The 21,337-nt window shown below is 34.4% G+C and overlaps 1 protein-coding gene across 9 annotated transcripts in view; it reads right to left on the bottom strand.

Moving 5' to 3' along the window:
* Positions 1-21,337, bottom strand: part of LOC116341252 (tyrosine-protein phosphatase Lar) — a 380,836-nt gene that overhangs the window by 173,370 nt on the left and 186,129 nt on the right. For 8 of the 9 annotated variants that reach the window (XM_031768206.1, XM_031768204.1, XM_031768200.1 and 5 more), the window contains exon 7: positions 859-1,552. In XM_031768206.1, coding sequence (XP_031624066.1) covers positions 859-955 — 97 coding nt within the window. In that variant the 5' untranslated portion in view covers positions 956-1,552. Of the gene's footprint in view, positions 1-858; positions 1,553-1,831; positions 5,857-21,337 lie in introns of all 9 variants that reach the window. The other variant, XM_031768201.1, reaches the window with a different exon arrangement.

Below are 21,337 nucleotides of genomic sequence, written 5' to 3' on the forward strand. Positions count from 1 at the left end.
AATAGGAATATTACATCGTTAATTTTGGTTTTTAAAATTGATGCAGATCATTGAAGCGTATCATTATGAAATCGTTGGAAAATTGCAAAAATCAATATTGCCTCATGAATTTTCCATGTTTGACATTAAAAAAAAATGAGAATTTCGTCTGCAGCAGGTTCGATCTTTTGGGTAGTAAATAAAAATAGCCGAAAAGAATGTTCAGTCGAGAGTATGGTTTTTCGGCAATGATAACTCGTCGTGGTTTCAGTCGGTATGAGATGGTGCTGAGCTGAATGCATAAAATTTTAACCTTTTTTTTCATGACATTTCACTGTGATATTTTGACTTTTATAACAAGGATTAAAAAAAGGTCTCATGTTTTGCCATGGCGCATGTAAAATTGATGGGCAAGCCCAGAATTTAAAAAAAGTCGACGAAGTTTTTCGAAAAATCTACTGAATTCTATATTAATCGTTCCAAAAATTCATTTCGCTATACTTAAAAAAGAACGTACCTGTTTTGTGATTCTCTTTAAAAATAGCTTCATCAAAATCAGCGAAATTCATAAGCCACCCGGCATTAAAAATAGTTCAGCGGTTTCGCCTCGCGATACATAGATAAATATTTTGCTATGGTTTCTGTTTTCATCACACATAAATCTTAACACTAAATTTTTGTAGGTCTTAATGTAATAAATGTACTTATAGCTTAAGCATTTTAATGGAAATTCTGGGATTTTTTTTTCTTTCAATTTTTCGTCCTTTTTTTGAATCAGGATTTTGAGGGATAAGGATTATTCTTTGTGACTGAGGTTTTTCAGTTCAGGATTTTATGATGTAATAAATATTTTCTATAGAAAAATGGTTTTGTACTCACGGCTAGCTTGAACATTATCGGGTATCCAAATTAAAAAGCAAAATAAGATGCTGGCTGCAAAATATGCGACTCGTCGTGCCGCTTGCAGCTCCATCATTTTCTCGTCTTAGATCTGAATTTTATAATTTTTTTTTCTCTCTATTCGGTCGTTTGTAATATTCGCTCTTTTTCAAAATTCTTCTTTAATTGTCCAAGATGAAAATCTATTTCTTTTTTTTTTCTCTCTCTTTTATGGATTTTCTTTTGCTGTATTTGTCAGTGTTGGTATATTTGCGCGTCGAAAAATATAAGTTGTAACAGTTGTACACTCTCTGGGGCTACGTGCGCACAGATGTGAATCAGCAATTTGAACGTGCTAAATCCACAATGTGGTCGAAAGTTGAATGTAGCCGAATTTGGAATGAGACATCGGTAGCATGGCGCACAATGCGTGCGTATATATTGCAATAAATTTGCGATTGCGATCAATTGGACGTTTTTGTGAATCGGCTGGAGTCAATCAATAGTAATAAATATTTCGGAGAATTAAACGGTTTGTCTCGTGATATGAGTGTGTATATTGGTTGGTACACCTTATCAGTGTTACATTCGTGTATATTTTTTTTCGGTTGCTCGTATCTATTTAATTCCAGTTAGATTCATTCCGTGTTGCTGATTAAGTTATTATGCGACAAATACCACTGACTAGCTGAGGCTATATAATTTCAAATAAATTTGTGTGAGTTAGTTATTGTGTGTTTAGGCGATTGGATTTTGTGTTTTTGTCCCCAAAAATCGTGTCGATTTTCATTTGATTTTCCACCATCAGAAATTATGGCCGAAAATGAGATGAATATCGTTACACAAACAAAACATAAATAAAATCGACCAAATAAACAACGTCACACAAAATTTCAGAAACGGAAGTTAGGGGGGAAAGAAGAGAGAAAATAAACGAAATTACTTTGGAGTTCTCGTTGGTTTCGTAGATTACCTGTTGTCATGTGACATTCCAAATTGCGTTTTCTTTTTACTTTCGTAAGTGGCGGATATATTGACCGAAGTTATTTAAAAAAAAAATCTTTACTTTGTTTGCAAGTAGAAAAGTGACTCTTGAAAAATGTGTTACGATCATATAATGCTCTAAAAATTTATCTATTCGAAGTGCAATTTTGACTTCTTCTTTTTTTTATTCTAGACCAATTTTCTGTTGACCATTCGGCTTTTTCATTAAATTTATTACCGTCGTGTTTCTTTTTCGTTGTGTGTAAGTGTGTTTGAAATGGATGAAACTATCGGTATTACGGAAAAATAGCGATGGCTTGTAACACAAACACAAACGAACTACCGAAATGGTCAAAAAATATTTATATACTTGCTTCTCTACTTAACTATGCTACACACACTGTTTATTATAGTTGGTGTGCTTGCGTTTATATATTTTTGGCGAATTTCTTTTCGTTTTCGACTTTTTTCTTGCATTAAAAAAAGTACGATGGGAGGAAAAGCTTGAGGATTGATTTAGTGTGCCAATGGTTTATTTTAAATGGTATTAGTAAGACGTTTTGTTTTGTTTTGGTTTTATTTTTTTTTATAAATCTAGGTTGTTTTTTTATATATTATTTGCTCGTTCGTTTTTCCGTTATTTTTGTCTGTATTTATTATTGAAGTTGTGCTATTGCTGCTGAAGAGACTTGCAGCATTGGCTCTAGATCTTTGCTTTAATGCTCCAATGCCTCGAATGTAGTATCCGGAATTCGCTGACACATGTACTATCGTCTCTCACATGAGCACACGTTCTCACAAAAATATCCCATTTACACTTTTCTCTGGTTTATTTCACCATTTTTCTTACTTTCTTAAATTTTTTTCTCTTTCTCTCTCTCTCTCAATCTCGGTGCAAATGCGTTAAGCTTACAATTTTTCCCTTGCTACTTCTTCTTCTTCTTTTTTAAATACATTTATTTGCCTTTTTTCTACACTCTTTCACTCTTTCTTTCGTTCAATTTTTTTCTCTTTCGATTCTCTTTTATTTCGGTGGCTTTGTTGAATTGATTCTATGTGTTTTCTATTCGAACTTCATAGTCGTCGTTGGCGTCTAAGGGCTAAGCTAACTTTATCTTTATTGCGCACTGCCACCACCAAAACTGAACCAACATCACATTCGCTAAATTTTCAAGTAAGTATAGCGAAAAACACTTTATTATTAAAAATAATAGCTTTTTCCGTATAGGTTTTCGGCCATCGTTTTATTCACAACTGCTTCTGGTTTTGTTACCATTTTTGGTTGGCTTTTTGTTTTATGTTTCAGATAAACAAACAACACTTCTTCTGCACTTAGTACAATACTTGTGTTTTTTTTTTGTTAGTTCATCGACGGTTTTCTTTATTCAAACATGCACTTTAATCTATGTGTATTTTTGCTGTAAATTTCTACGTTTCAATTGCGAAGTGAATAGAAAAACATCGGCCGCAATTTTTGGCATATGAAAACAATAGTTTAGTTTTTTTTAAGCAAGTTCTTAACACTCAATAGCCAAATGTAAACTGTGAATGTTACGCATGAAATCGACTTTTCAAATTCGTATCGGTTTACTTTGAAACTTGTATTTTCATCAATACGAATGTAGCACTATGCAAATGACGCCCTCAATTACATGGCGCGTTGGTTTGCATTGATGTCGTCTCATTTGTGCATTCGTACACATAGCAAAAATGTTGTTGGGTGTACCTTTGATCAATGACACTTAATGGAAAACCATGTATGAAAATCCAATTTTATTCAATTAAATGAAATGCTAACGTTTTCTTTCTCTTTCTCTCTGAAATGATTGACATGCACACATATTTCTCGTACACTCTTTGCTGGTTGGCTCACATTGAAATTGAAATCACATCAAAATGTTGGTTTTCGTTGTTCATTCTACAGTTTTGCATTTTGTTGTTGGACGCTGTCGTATAAAGTTTGTACGTTTCCGTAAATGTGTGAACAAAAGTGAAATAGGCCGGAGTGATGAGTGAAGGGAATACGCGTTCTGTTTTTTTTCTTCTTCTTTTATTCACTTTTTCAAATGGAAAACTTTTTCGTCTTTCCGCTATCAAACGGAAAAACTGTAAAGTTTACGGTGCTATCGTTTTGTTGGGAATATGAAAATGGCCCCATATCTAGTTTTGTTGAGTTATACGCGGCGTTTGTACTGTGCACTGAATCGAAATCAAATAATCTACCGCCGAATGAAACTAATTTGCATTTAAATGCTTGAGCCGATGTGTTTTCTTTACGGTCGTTTGTAGTCGAGCAGTTGGTCGCAATCGTACGTTGTTCTGTACCGCGTTCGCACTGTGTATTTTTCACTTTTCACTTGAAATTTTAGTTTAAACTATGCAAATGTACAGTTTCTGTTTTCAGTACACGCGCTCACGCTCGCTCGTTTTCGCACGCGCACATTCATAAACACACACAAACATAGGCAAATTGACGCTAGAAACTAAGAATTAAACAACCGAAGCAACGCGTAACAAACAAGACACCAAGTTAAAATTTGAATTTACAATCTACGTCTATTGTAAACGGGCTTGTCTTTTTGCCATGTTCAAAACTCCTTTTAAGCACGCAAATTTTCCGTTGGTTTTCTCTCATTCGATTTAGTGTTTGTCGTTTATTTCGATTTTCTTTCACTCTCTTGCTGCTGCTGCGGCTGATACTTTTTATGCCTTACAGCCTTTGCTTTCCTTCACTTTATATCTTTGGCTCTCTGTTCAACTCGGTAAATGTTCATTTTATTTGGTTTTGGCATCTGTTTTTCGTTTTGTAAAAATGTTCAATTCATTCGCTTCACTCTTGCGCATACAAAATGCAACCCGACAATCTATTCCACAAATAAATTGTGCCTGCGATGTTTTACAACATTAGTTCTGTTTATTTCTTTCATCAGCATCATCATTGCATTGTCTTTTTTCCTCGCTGCTCTCTTCGCCACATTCAATATTACACATTCGTCTCTCATGCGCTCGGCTTGGTACTGTGCTGTGTATGCGCGGTGTTCGTGACAAACTACAATGGGGATTTATTCCCTTCTCGACTCTTTTTTCTTCGTCTTCAGCCGTTGTTACACTGCCTCGCTCGTGTCGTCTTTAGCTATCTCTTGACGATATTGTTGTTGCCACTGCTGCTTTTTTCCGTTTGGTCGAAATTTTCTTTAGCTTGGCTTTATCGTGTGGTCTTCATTGCCATCACAACTGCACAATTTCGGATTCATTAACATAAATGGAAAATTCTTCACTTGAAGCACTGACGACGACGTGCATTATCCGCGAACAAGCACTTATTCGCTTTGCTCTGTCTTTCATTCGATGTGCGTCCCGAGTATGTGTATTTTTCTTCTGCTTCTTCTGTTCTACTTTGTACGTGTGTTTAAGTAATATTATTCTTGAGTCATTTCTCGTTCTTTTCCTCAATTTCTAGCATTTTCATTCTGTTGTCGTCGTTGTCGCTTTTTTTTCTCTCTGCTGTACCCCAACCAAGTCTTGCTTCGTAAAATATATTTGGCGTTGCCGTGTTCAATATGCTTATCGTTCACTTTGAGGCGATGTTCTTCTACCACTCTCTCCCATTCTCGTGAAAACACATCCAAAAGATGCAATAAACAATTTTAACTTTCAAATCATTACTAATTTATGTGGTAATTTTACATATTGTACGTTCGTCTTGTTGTCGTGATGATGGTGGTTGGACGTTTCGTGTCGTTGATTTTTGCTGTATGTTTGAGGCGTTGCAAACAAACAACGCTGGATGTTTCCACGTCACAAAGTGATAGAAATAAACTATTTCGTTTTGCAAACACAGCGACAACCGAATTTGAATCCTTTCATTTTAATTTTATTAAAATTCGACGCTATTCCGTGAATATTGTCACTCGAAACGCTTGCATACTAAATACACTTTTCCATTATAATCGAATCGATCGCATAATTATCTTCTTGTGGTAAACAAATTTTTGTTCAATTTGCAGACAGTTCCTATAGCAGTTGAAAATTAGAAATAGAAAATGAGAAATACACAAGAAAATTCCAATGAATTTCTACTACAAATGGTGAAAAAAAGTGTACGCTTCGCTTTTTACCTTACTGATTGGAATAAAAATACATAATTCAACGATTGTTTCTGTGTTTCATTCACTTTTAAAGCCAAAATGCAAATGTGAATCAATTAACGAAGGATTTTGTGAAAATCAGTTCTTTTTCGAACGAAATCAAGTTTCAACGAAAGAGAACAAAACAAAAACGGCGAAAAATCGAAAATAGTACTGCCTAATGAAAGTCGAATTTTTTTGTCATGAATCAAGAAAATGTTTTGTCATTCATCATCCACTCGACGGCTCGTTCGCCACTCAGAATGATTGAAGAGGAAAAAAAAAGATTCAAAGATAAATGATGGTCATCCCGTTGAAATCCCAGTTTGATGTGCGAACAGTCGTCGTTTTGTATTGCTACCCCATTGGCATTTATCGGTCAGATCGAAAACAGGATATCTCACTTGTAAAAGTGGAGAACATTTTTCATTCGGTATTACGGCCAATCGAGAATTTTCACACAAAAAACGCGGAATGTTAACGAGGCCTATCTATCGTGCTGATGAGACATCACATATTCTCACTTCTCTCTCTCTCTCTCAGATGGGCAGGAAGAATTCTTTACGCTGTTTAAATGTTTTTCATTATTTTCGTTGCCATAGATATCGCCAATATAACGTTGTTTTTTCTTCTCTTTAGTCTTTTTTTCGAGATTTTGAACCAAATTACGGGCATAATGAAAGAAAAACCGAAACGCAAAGAAAATGAAAACTTTGTCGTCGTTAGCTTATTTACGTGTCACGCGTGCGATTTAAAAGTGAGCGACAAGGCGAAAAAAATTGTTTTGATTCTCTATAGAACACTATATGTGGGAAGTGGGTGTTGGCATTCAATGAACGCAAACTTTTCATTTGATCGTCAACATCATTGGCTTTTCAACAGTGATGCCATCGGCAACCGTGTGAAACACGCATCGCATGCCGAAAATTTATGTACCAGGGTATTATTCTCGCATCTTCATTCTTTTTGGCAGAAAACTTTAAAGTTGTTTCTTTTTTGTAAACTGATGCACGTTTCGTTTACAAGTTGAAAACATTGCTTGATGAAAAGGCAAACGGGAACAAAGAAAGAGAAAAATAACGAGGGAGAGAGATGGAAACATAGACTGAGAAAAAAACAAGCGTACGCACAAATCGTTAAAATGAGTATCGTGTAACGAAACAGTAATAATGGCGTTAAATTTCGACAGAAAGATGAAACGTTCCGATTCGTGCATAGAAACAATGATGCGACCGATGGGAAAGAGAGTGAGAATTATAGAAGGACTTATTCTGATATCAATAGGCAGATACCGTATCTGTAAAGTTTGATAGAAAAAAAAATGTTGTTCACTGATCGGATCAGTAAAGTGTCTGCCCCGAAAAGTCTATCGTCGTCACATTGTTTCCAAACCATAGAGGGATTCAAATGTGTGAAACAAAAGATCGAAAAAAATTAAAAAGTTCAATATCGAGATAACAATAAATTAAAATAAGGCACGAACCGAGAGAAAAATTTGACGTTGAAAGAAACAGCGAGAAAAAAAAATCTGTCAAGAATTAGAACTTGTAAAGATGTACAATATTAACAAAAGCATCGAATAAGTAAGTAATCGAGTAAAAGCTTACAAAAGCCAGTGAAAATTTAAATGCCTTAACAGTGTTGTACTGGAAAAAAGAAGCTGACATCGAATTGGCATAATGAAATTTACCACAATTTGAATGCTCACCCATGATTGAAATCATCACAGTAAACGAATCGATTTAACTTTTTGATCTGATGATTTTCTCTCTGTGTGTGTCTCTCTCAAACATTGCCCCCGTAGTTTACGTTTACTTTCTGCGCTGTTTGTCAATTTACGTAAATTCCGAAATGAAATTGTTGCCGATAGTATTACTCTTTTCTGCGGCACGCACCAATCTCCAATTTTTGTTTTTCGTTTCGTTTGGCATCAGATGAGAGCGCACAAAACGGATGTCGACAACAAAAGCATCGAAAACGTACAAAAACGATAAATAATGCCGGAAGAGTCGTTTTGCTTCAATTTCTAACTCAGCCAATATATTCGCCGAATACTTCGTTTTTGCTGTTTTGAGAATAAAAAAAAAAGTTTTCGGTACGTTTGATGTATATGCACGCCGAAATGAATGCCTCACGCATTTACATTCCATCATACTTTTTGAATGTTGGAGTTTTTCGTTTGATTTCGATCGGAATCGCTTTGTAAAGACGGAATTCAAATGAAATCAAAAGAACTAAGCAGCAGCTGCTGTTATTGTTAGTGATCAACAAGAATTGCCTTTTGTGAATTGTGTATGGGTATATCTTTCGCTTTAGAATTGAATAAGCGCAAAATTTTGGTTTGAAAATTTTCAAATGGAATAAATGTAATCGATAGCATTAAATAAAATCGTTAGACGTTGAAAGCTATACAATTTTTCTAACAATGTCAACAAAATTCGACTCTCAAAACTATATCGATATGTATGCGTGGTATTTTTGTACGATTCTCTTTCGCGACTGTTGCTATCGATTGCTTTCATTATCAAAATGATTATATAGAACAAAAATATACGTCAAAAACAAAGAAAAATGGAATAATAAAAATGTGATGTACGAATTTCTGACATTCGGCTGGGCCGGAAAAATCGTCGTCATGTTTCAAATGTTTCATTTTATTGAAAAAGCGTAGAAAAAAATCTGGTAAAGAAGAAAAAGAAGTAAAAACTCCGAAATAGAGCGTCGCGCAAAGGAAAGGGAGAAATCCAAGTGGGACATAGTGAAAAAGAAAGGAAATGAAAACAGAGGCAAAAAGTTAAAGAAGAAAAAAATAGACAAATGTAACCCTTGAATATGTTTAATAAAGTCTTCAGCAGCATATTTCTTTTCGGATTTCCGCATTTTATCGCACGTTTGTTCATTTGTTGAGAAAAATCACCGTCGGTTGAACCATACGGAGAAGGAATATGGCCAAAATCATATCATTTTTTTTTCTCTTTCTGTTGTATACATATAAGAGAGACAGAGAAAGTGGAAATAGTTGGCGCGACGACTCGAACGCTTGGAATTAAAATCCAAAATAAAAAATGATTCAAATAACTTTGTGTTTTGCCAGCAGCTACGTAAAAGTGACGCTGAAACGACATCAATGGCACGAACACAAGCGTACACGGAAGGGAATCCATACATAGTGAGCATATGCTATGGGCAATATTATAAATAAGAATTAAGGGGAGAGTTTCGCAATAAAAACGTGTGTTGACTTCGATTGAAGCGCACAAGAAACGCAACTATATTAATATTATCAAATTGAACGAAAGAATGAATAAACGTAGAATGGTGTTTTTTTTTCTGTCATGTTGTCATGCTATTGAATTAATAAGCTTTTTGTACAACATGATTCTTGAGCCAAGTCACTCACTTCATTGACTCATGAATGTTGACCTCGTTAAAGTTGGCGAAAAGATTCGATTTCAGCTCTACATTTGTTTTTCCTTAGATGAAAATTTTTGAGCACTTTTTTTTCGCAACTAAAATGAAAAGCCATTGTTTTTCTTTTGCGATGGATGGAATGAAGGGTGGATGTAAAGAGAATAAAAAGCGAAATTTGTTGAATATTCAAATGTTTTCGCTTGCAGCTGTTCATGTCATCGACTTTCAACGATGAGTCCAGATGAGATCCATTCCATTTATCGCGTCTTGTCGACATTTATTTAAGTGCTTATCACGTAACATTTGCGCGAAAAATTAACGAATCTTATGAGCAAGAGAGAAAAGAAATCAGAAATGCAATGTTTCATTTTCATAGCCGTTTTTTGTGTGTTCGTTTTAAGAATAATAATAATAATTATTATTCATGTGCAAGTTTTGCATAACAAGAAAAAACTTTTTATGATTCTTTTCCATTATTACTTCATTTGTCTGTTTATGCGAAATATTCCTTTTGTTGGGTAATTGAAGGGATAAATCTCGCTATTCAATCGGGACATATAATATGTTATGTGTATATTATCCACACACATAACATATAAAAAAAAAGTTTGCGTGTGCGAAATTCCTTTTGAAAGCGTCGAGCGTGTTTTTTGTTTGCCCATTTGAACGAGTGTAATTAGTAAGACACGTTCATAACTCAATTGGTTCGCACACCAACAATCAGCAACAAGCACATACGAATGAAATCGTTGATATAATAGATTATTATTGTTTTTATCTTCTTCTTCAGATTATTCAAAGAAAATAGACTCAATTACTTGTTTATTTAAGACAAACATTTACTTATGAAGCGCAAAACGCAACCCTCGCGTTTCATCCCCTTTCTTTCTTTTTCGTTTTTATCAATGATAGATGGATAAAAGTTTGTGCGTTTGTCAGCCAAACAATGCAAAATGATGTAAGCAAAGCCAATGTGTCAGCGGCATTGAAACGATTCGGCCGATGTCGTTGAACGAAAAATTAGGCTATTGTCCAAACAAACAAGGCGCTCACGATACAAACGCTCAATCGAACAAGAATAAACATTTTCAAACAAAATCGACATAAGCAATGCTTGCACACGCATATATCGTTTATGTCTATTAAGTTGTATTGAAGCTGAACAGCCAGAGAAAACAATGAAGCAAATGCCACTCATGTGTGAAAATGAGAAGGAAGGTGGCATAAAGGGAGCAGAATGGCGTTGTGAGGGCATTTTCTTTCGACCGATCGAAAATTGAAACATTTCGCATTCGCAATGAGGTAAACAAATGCCAATGGCTAAACTCAAAGAAGACACAACAAAAAGTTATTCAATATGTGCTTTGTGTGCCGTGCTGCTCATTTCACGACCCAACTCACAAATTCCATGCAGTTTTTTTCTTCACTCTTTCAGTGCCAAGTTGAACGCCTTTACCGGTCTCGGACAACATCACCCAAGGAAACTAAAACTTTTTCCAAACCAACATGATTTCGGCAGAGAAATAGAATTAGAGTAAAAAAGGCATGCCAACAAACTTATGTGAACTCTTTCACGGTATATAACTTTTGTTGTTGGTCATTTCGATGGCTGACATCACCAAAATGGTCAGTACATTTAATGAATTGGCAAACAATTTGCGCAAAACATAAGAAGAATGACTAAATATAGAATTCAAGCAACTATCTTGCCAATAGACTTGGATGATATAAATTAGGACTGTTCAATATTCATCTAATTAAGTCATCGAATGGCGCAATGAAACAATGTTAGTTTATTGAATATCCAATCAAAAACTAAAATCAGAGACAGACATATGCAGAGATATTTTAAGAGAGAGACGGAGAGAAATAAAATAATTATGGTAAAAGTTTGTGGTTGAGGTCAAATTATACATTGAAGTGATGGCACATTCTCATAGAATCCATGAAGAGTACGGTTACCAAAGTTTGGCTTGATTGCTTTTCAATTAAATTTCTTGACGAAATACAAACTGTGCGGCCCGGGCCGTTCACCTCTCTTTTTGCTTTTCTCTCGTCCTTTGAATGAATTGATTTCGCTTGAAACTTAACTTAAATGACGATGAATTATTTATTTCATTGATGGAAATAGTGAATTGACAGTGTCAACAGAATTGAGTAAATGGGTGGTGGATTATAAGAATGCCAGTGAATTGCCTCGCCTGTCAAACCGCTACACGTATCAATAAAATATGCAATGATTTGGTATACTTTGTCTCTCTCTCTCTCAATCTGTTTTTTTTCTCCATTAAAACTTTTTTCGGTAATGTATTTAAGCTGTATGAATCATTTGTTTCACCACCATAGATGTGTGCATGAATAATCGGTGAATGGCTAGACCCATTTGCAATGGTTTGCATGCATCTGTAACACATCCTGCCACGCACGTTTGTCGACCAACAACATTTCCATTGAATAATAAATAACCGCTTTTTAAAGCAATTTCAACACATTTTATACATATCAGAATGAGAATAGAAACGCTTCGGACACAGGAACCAGTACAACAATCACGTCCTGATATTCATCATCAACATATCATCAAATCATTATGCATTCCATTCAATCAATTTATATAACTAAAAGCGTTTGCACATATTCAGGTTATTTGCGTCAAAAAAATAATAATAAATGTTCCAACTAAAAATAGCAAAACAAAATTGAAACATCTGCTGTACGTGATAACTCATTCAAAATATTTAGAAAACCAAGTCAGTGATAATAATATACATAATATTGATTGCGAGTGACATATTTTCCCATCTACTTGTTATTCTAATGATAAGAAATTAATTTTGTTCGTAAATTTTCATGGAATTTCTCTCCCTCTCGTATGGCCATTGGCATCAACTCTCCAAAAACTTTCAACTATCAAATATGTTAATTATATATTCGCTATAAAGTGAAAATGTGTGTACTTTTTTCATAGTTAAATTCAAATATTTTCATAAAATTTTTGATTTTGGAATGTTTTAATTGAAAATGCATTATTTATTTAATGTGAGGTTTCAAAATCCCAAATAAAATCCAAAAAAGCCATCAGGAATTTCCGAAAGATATTTTAATAGCAGATTTTCCAACATTAAATTTCATTTTATGCGGTGAGTGGCGGTGGTTATTATTAAATCAATGTAAAATATAATAAAGCTAACATTGGCTTTTGCCCAATTAAAGTTAATAACATATTTTGAAATATCAATCATTTTGGATTATTATATGTACGGAACAGTTCAATTCATTCCCATCAGTCATCATATTCTCAATACTCAATTTTTCATTTTGATTTTGATAACTTGATGTTGATCCACACAGTGTTTCAATTTAATTTCTTGGTATTGAATTGTACATGCATTCACTCTCACACGCACACACTCGTATATTCGAATCGATTTCTTTTGTGATTCAACATTTTGTGACATATGTAAATATTTAAATGGCCCAAAGTCAACAAATAATGGTTTTCAATCATTTCGAAAGCATCAATTCATACGGATATATTGACAATTCTAAGAACGAATAAGAAAGCAATCGATAGATTTGTGCACGCCTTTGGGTCATTTTCATCGATCACCCAATACCCATCATCAAATTGGAAAACATTCAATACCGAATGCCATTTAATTCGATGCATACTGTTTGAAAATAAAGTACATTATTTTGTCATTGAAAATAAATGCTATGTTTTTGAACTACAAATGGGAACAACATGTTTGTTGTCGTAATCGTGGAGACTTGAGCTTTGTGTTCGTTCACCTTTTTGGAATGCAAATGATTCTCGAATCTATTGGTGTGTGTGTGTGCCAAATTTGTATTGACCATGTTGCATGTTGTCATATTTATGGTTAATGGCATTGGCCATACGAACTTCAGCTTGCACTTCAATAAAGCAAAAAAAAGTGTATACTAAGAAAATAGAAATAGCAAGAAACAATTAATGAGCGCTATTGCTTTTCCGAGAATATGCATTTGATTAGATTTCTGACTTTAGCATGAAAGTGTTTGATTATTAGGCAACAAGATTGGATGAGTAAAATAGCGAAACAGCGCAGAAAGGGAACGAGAGAGACAGTGCATATTTACATAAATATTGTGTGTTCCATTGCAGATGCAATGAATTTCCAATGAAGTGAATTAATGTTTGTGCATATAAAGTGAAAACAATGTTCCAATATCCATTTAATGCTTGTTCCTTTGTACCTTGATGAAATATTTCAATCGAATTTGTGCGTGTGCTGTATGCACTTAAATAACAATTGTTGTGGAACGCATGAAACTGAGTAAACTAAAAAGTCAATAAATACATCAATTACAATTTGAGATGTTCGTTTGAGAGAGAGAGAGAGAGAGAGAGAGAGAGAGAATACATAGGATGTACAATGCCGACGGCTTCATGTTGTCAAACATTCAGAGTGCGATAGAGAGATAGAGATAGACATACTTTGATAGATAGACTGAGGAAGGGAGAATCGTGAAGGCGGAAGAACAGAAATAGATGTATAACAATCAAACAGGATGCTAATGGATATATACGCATAAGCATATTCACGATCTTGTTTGCAAGATGTTATTATTGGTGAGTAATAATAATAGTTGTGTACAACGGTTGAATGGAGGTCAGATAAAATGGCCGATGTTGGCTGGTGTATTTTAGCTGCCGCATACAAAAAGTGTCGACCATATAAGGCGATTTATTATTGACAAATATGTATCAAAGTGAAGAGCGCAATGAACAATGACACCAGCCGCCCAACATTCAAAATATGCAAATACATTTAACTGATGAATGTGTTAAGGGTCCCGTTCGGTCAATCGCCTTCATCGATGTGACAATATTAGCGAGCTTCATTATTATACGCTACATCGATCCATTCGAATATATTCTACATGCAAACACGAATTTTTCTGTCAATATCAAGCAATTGGAATAGATCTGTATATATTAATTGCATTTGCAACTCAACGAATTTCGTCTAATTCCAATTGAAATTCGATTTCAATTGGTGCACACCATCGCTTCTGTATGACTTCGGTAAAATGACAACGTATTTGGCCTGCGGTAATTTATGACTGATAAAAGGCACCGTTGTATACACGATCATAATTTTGAATCCATTTACAAGTAAATGTTGTTCGATTTTAATGCACTGCAATACACTGTTTTGCTCGCTCGCTCTCTCTCTCTCTCTGTGTGTGTCTCACAATTTGTGAAAGTTCTTCGCTTATTAATTGTATTTAGTGTAATAAATTATTCAACATAAAATCGATTCAATGCGACTAAGAACATTGGTGTTGAAATCTTTTCCACCCTTTCACCTCATGAAAGACGGAGAATTTCGAAGATGGACATCGATGATAGTATACATTTTGCATGGCTTATGTTTGTTGTTACATGGAATTGCCATAAAAAATAAATTAGTATGGCTAAATAGTATAAATAGTATCAAAAAAATACTATATCACCGCAAATGTGACAAACATTTTAATTAATGACACAGATATAAATGATAATCAACAGAAAGAAAATCGTTACAGTTTTTCTATATATTAATTATGGAAAAATGGCTAATTAATTATGAAATAGTATGCAGTATTAGCAGTTCGACCCTATGTTCTAACATAAAATATGTCCATAGTAAATCCATGCCTTTGAACAAAGGATAACGCATGAATATTTCAACAGTTTTGTACACGTTGTGAATATTTCGATCGATGAAACATATTCTTTTTCTTGAACTTGACAATATGTTGTTTTTTTGTTTTCAGAACTCCTTCAGTTCATCGTTGTTACCAATTGAATTGTGGTTGTGAAATGAGTGAGGAAAAAACTAGTATACCGAGTAAATAAAACTTGAACAACAATTGATTGATTGATATTGATAAATATCCGGTTTAAGCTTCAACGAACAACAACCTTATTCTGACACCTATTGATATCGTCGTTTCTGCACATCTTCATTTCATGGAGGGTCGATGTTTTTTTTTAACGGGAGCTCCTTCAACATTAAGGCTTGAAAGCTAATAAATTTGAAATACATGAGGAAATTGAGCCATTCTCATACCGTGTTTGTACTCTGGCTATTTTCATTGCTTTCTATCATCGTCGTGCAATTTAATCGACAGTTTAAATATCAGTGCGGTACGACGGTGGGGAGGCGGCAGCCGAACAAGATTGAACCAATGCCAAAATGTATTTGGCTGGAAATGTGTTTGACCGCATTATTCGAAAGACGACTTGAATTGAAATCAGCATGTCGTCCCTGACCGCACACAGAGCCTGTCATCGCATCGAATGTATTCATCAATAAATTAGCCCAGTTCATTTGCCGTTGTACCTGCACATCTCCCTTCTCTTCTCAATTCACACAAAACCAAAGTGTTTGGTTGTAATTTTCAACCATCGAACATTTAGAATAAACGATTGAGGCTATGTGTTGAAATATACAAGAAAGCCACAAAGTCGACAAATAGATTATGATTATGATTAGGTTCGAAGTGGCGGTATATTGGTTTATATAATGGGAAATAGTCACTTACAAGATTTTGTTACAAATGACCTATAACTAGAGTGTATTAATAGTAACTCATTATAATCACATTAGGCATCAAAATATTCCATATTAAAATTATCCGAAAAATGTCCATGTGAAAAAGTTCGGTTGTAAGATGAAAACACACAGGTATCATTAGTGAGAATCACAATCTTTCCATCTTGGGTGAGATTTTTTTTTAAATGAATTTCATTATTGATCAGGAATGCATGTCACGCTTGTGGTTTGACAATTAAAATCTAAACGTTTCACTTTCACATTGCTCTAGATTCAATTCTAATCAAATTGAAACTAAAAGCAAATGAAGACAAATCGCTTTTTAACAATAAAAGTTCTGAACGCGTTGGTTCCGTTTATACATCGCGACCAGAGGCATTTTGTGATAAAATCAATAATACGATTCCATCAAACAGTTTGCGTGTGTGTGTTTGTATGTTACACTGATGGCACACAATTCGTGAGAAATGCGACTTAATCGAAACAAAAAATATCTAACATTGCCCCCAGAACAAAATCAATATTTGTTGTTTTCGCTTCCATCTTCTCTTGATTGACATTGTGTGTAGGAACATTTAATTGAGACAAAAATAAATGAACATTCTCCAAATATATTTGACAATTGATTTAATGGAATCGCTCTTGTTCACTTAAATATTAAAGATACATGGCTGGCATTTTTATTTCAATCAAAAATTTAACGAAAGTAAATAAAGAAATCGACTCGAGACAAAAATGTTAGTACGAATTATTTTGGAAAAGCCTTTTCAAACATTCAATGCATAAAATTCATGACGGAAATCTGCCTTTCAATTGGTAAATTATAAATTCCCGCTTCAAATCGAAAGTATTCGCGCTTTTATTTTCAAACAGTCATAAAATAAAATGCAATCAAATTTTGCATATTTGTTGGTGAAACAAACGGATCAGATCTGTTTTATATTATTTTTTTTTTGTCTGGATTGAGCGCAATCACAAACATTATTTTAAGCTGCGATTCTTTCAAAAAATGTCCAGATCCCACAGAGAGATAAGATATTGCGCCTGATGTTAAATATTGAGGGACTAGTTCGTAAATTTTCTCTTCGAAACTGTTTGATAAAAAAAACTTCATGAACCTGTCGAAGCGGCATTGCAAACTGTCAGATTGGCTTGCGTCGCTTCGGAACCACACCATTCTCATTTTGTTCGTCCGCTTTTTGAAAATGCTCTGACATTTGAAAGCATAAACTTTGCAATTTTGTGTCATATTTTACATCGAATAATTTTTATTGGAATACGAAAAATATTTGGCTGATATGATGAAAAAAGATGGAAACGAATTTCTCTTTCGTTTCATACACAATCGGAATGGAAACGAATCAATGGAATAACTTTCTGATCAGCTTCCTTTTCTCTCTCTCTCTCTCTCTCTCTCTCTCTCTCTTTTTCGGTTCGACTCCCGTTCCGGTTAGTGCGCGCAAAAATTCCTATTCAGATTTTCCCGAACATATAAATCGTATATACACATAGTCCTCTTTCTCTTACCGACACACACACACATACGCCAGATGTACATAATTTACTTCATCAATATTGTTCACGCAGATATTGGTTTCCGGCGAATTAGTTTGTTTGCATTGTTCATCTAAAGTCAAGAGGATATAAAAGTTTATGTACACAATGAAGTTTGTGTACGCCACGCTCTCCGTGCAGTGAGAGTGAAAAATCTATAGATCAGTTTATAATGGGCCCAATAAAAATTTCAAGTCAATGTTCTAATCGAAATATATTTGTGCGCGTATACTCTCAGCAGCCAAAAATCGAATAATATAATTTTTAATGGATTCGTGGATTAAATAACGCCTTTTATTGATACCTCCGTAGCATTTTGTGGTGTAAGTTTTTGGCCTGCTCTCAACTATCTAAAGCATTGTATGTGTTGACAACAGAGGAGTTTTGCATTTTTGCCAAGGTAAAAACCGACTTTCGCCAAAGTTGAATCGGTTTTTCTTTCTCTACAATAATGCAATGCTATTTCCGTCTCACAGTGTATTGACATCTACAAGTGAATTCGATAATATCGAAACGTTTTCCACTGCATTCATCATAATTTCAATCGCAATACATTCCATTCATCTTGATTTTCATGTAAAAACTTTCTCACAAACACATGATGAATGAAAAGTAAAGAAAAAAAAATGTATAATCAAAGTTTTCCATTCAAATGTGTTATGGTAGTGTGATGTTTCTGCAAAGCTGTCACACAATCTCCAAAAATCGTTGAAAGTTCCAAAAGTGAGTTTGGAAAAAGAAATGAAATCTTAGTTTTATTTTGTTTGCAATACAAACTCTTTAAATTTCGTTTGAAAATTGTGCATGCATATATATATTTATGTGCGTGTCTGACTCAACGAAGTACTTCAATCAAAAGCATTTCTGTGACTTATTTGAAGCATGTTTTTCTTTTCAAACATTCAATTGCTTGAATTTATGATAACAATAAAATAACAATCAAATTGTTGGCATGACAAAGCATTTGAATGCGTCAGATATGCATTCTACTCGGGGAGAAATTTCACTCACTACAATATGCATCGTAACGGAATGATATTCAACGGAGACCGATGGAGAGACAGAGAATGAGATAGTTCAAACTCGTTCTATCTCCTCTATCTTTCAACTTCTGTTAACATTCTTTTCAAATGCTTTTCTATAAAATTGCATTGAAAGTGTTCAGCAAACATTCCGTTCATCTCGAGACAAGATTATCGCATAAGCATATATTGTTTGTTAGAATTTGTTTCGTTTTGAATAAAAGAAAATTGCATAAACCAAAAAAAGGAGAGAGAGAGAGAAGAATAAAACCGTTGAGATAAAATTGTCCGAAATTATATTTTGTATCAAATAAAATCTTGAAGAAATAATATCAAATTTGATTGTATACGTGCATTCATCGCAATCATCGAGAACAACTCCAACAAGATTGAAGAGACCAATCCCCGCATAACATAAGTCCATTTAACCATATACTTTTAGTCAATCTAAACTACTTATATTCACGGGAAATACATGTTTTTAATATTATTCAATGTGCACAAGGATTGTACATTCATCCTTAATGCCAACATTTTGTATTCATTTAGCCAAACATATTTATTAGCAAGCATTTTTTCTCCGAATCTCCCCGAATTTCTCTTGGGTGCGTCCAAAAGTTGAAACATATAACAAAGAATCAAAAATTGGTGTGGACCGCTGACAAAAAAAACACACGACGACTAAAGCCACCACAACAAGAATAAAGTTGGAATACATTTGCCAAACATAATACCGGGAAAGATAGTAAAGCACTTGAATTTTATTATCGAAATGAAAGCATTGCACACGCTATAATATATAAAATGGTGAACGCAAAATCTGAATACTTTATAGCTCAATCTCCGAGACTATATTGGCATTTGGATTCAGTGGCTCTTCTCTCACGTTTCTCTCGTTCATTCGTTGCAGAGCAGAAAATGGAAGATGCGCCAACACACACACACCAAAATTGAGTGAGAAACAAGCGAAGTTTGAAAAATTCTTGTGGATAGCCGCAGACGATAGATGCGAACGAACATCCATGAAAAAGAGGCGGACGAAAGCGAAAATAATCATAACAATAAAAATGGTTCGTTGCATCACCATCCTCATCATCAGCATCGTTGTGTGTCTATTTGGGCTCATTGTCCATTCCACTGAATTTTCTATTTCTTCGTCATTTTTCCTACATCGCCCGGTTTTTATTTCAGTTTGACATGTTTTCCTTTTTACAAATTTCGTACTACAAATGTCTTTGTTTACAAATGCAGAACTACACAAAATCAGGGAAATCTTTTCTTAATGTACGACTCTGTTTTACGTTATTATTTCTCTTGTTCGAAATGAAATAAAATAAAGATAGAGATGGAGAGAAGGAATGAAACGAAGGGATCGACTAGCACTACTTTTCGCATGAAATCTGGTTTGAATGCATAAAAATGATTTTGACTCGAGCTTGATTTTTACTGGCATTTTCTTATTCGCATTTTTGCAACACAATCATTCTCGGTGAAATGGAAGAAAGCATACAAAAAAAAATATGAATGGACACAAATTGAAAAGAACGGGAAAAAGATAAAAAAAAATCCGTTTTCACTTGACATCATAAGTTATAAGCCTCGGTACTCAGTAACATTTTTCTGTGAAAATGAAGCTTGACTCGATGCAAATGCAGGGTGACGCTTAACCAAGCCAAGTGCCAAGGTTACAACGTTTCAATTATGACAACCACAAACTAATTTCAGTATACCGACATTGATATAAACTCTTTTTCACATTGTTCGAAATAAAAAGAAGACACAGTTCTCTTTTGCGGGTCGTTTAGCAATTCAGTATGAATAATGTCGGTTTAAAAAAAAAGAGTTTTTATTTAAATTTTCATACGAATGAATTCGCTCGGTTTTTAAGAGAAACCATTCTTGTGCTGAACCAAATATTTCTTTCGACACATTTTTTTCTAAGAAAATTTCCTTTGATTATGTACGGATGAAAACATCGGATTACAAAGTATTTTATTCGAAAAACAAACATAATTTCGGACGGTTAAAAAAAAAACAGTCTCACATGTTTAAAATGCTTTAATTAAAATTCCGTTGGAATGCACCCGAATATTTGCAATGACTTCCGAAGAATTTGTATATTTTCATTCTTTTCACTTTTTCTCTGTCTCTGTCTGTCTGTCTGTTTTTCTCTCTGAGCATAAACCAAAGAGACATGACACATCAAATTGTTTTTACTTTATTACATCTCTGTGCGACTTTTTACTAGCAGTTAACTGCACACATCGTAAACCATTGGATGAGAAAAAGCATTTTAAAATCTGAATGTTGATGCATGGCTCGCAAATTAAGTGGCAGAGAAAATCGTATCCGTTTCATGTGACAGTGAATAAACAGTTCGAAGATGCTTTTAAATGAGAAATTCCGATGTGTTCAGTTTGTGTTTTTGTGTGTGTGGTGTGTGCGTTTTGTTTTCATTCTATACGGTAGATTCGTGCATTGCATGACGATGGATGTGCCTTGGTGCCCTGTGCCATTTTCATTCATTGTTACTCTTTCGCTTTGCGTACAAATTACATGAAATTCTACACTTGTGCCACTGACCGTGCCGAGCAGCAGCCACAGCAGTAATAGCACATGAGCTGTATTCAGGGAATATGAATTACATTTATAATTGACTCACATCGCTGTGCCATTAAACGCAGTAGCATAATGGTAAAAGTTTTTCTCTTGCTCAAACGATAAAAACCCGTCGAATGAATTTTATTTTTCTCGTCTCGGTGTCAAAAATCCAATTCCATTTTATATGCACCAACTT

This window comes from Contarinia nasturtii, unplaced genomic scaffold, assembly GCF_009176525.2.
Source record: "Contarinia nasturtii isolate CC-2019 unplaced genomic scaffold, AAFC_CNas_1.1 Cnas_scaffold_695, whole genome shotgun sequence".
Classification (NCBI taxonomy): Eukaryota; Metazoa; Arthropoda; class Insecta; order Diptera; family Cecidomyiidae; genus Contarinia; species Contarinia nasturtii.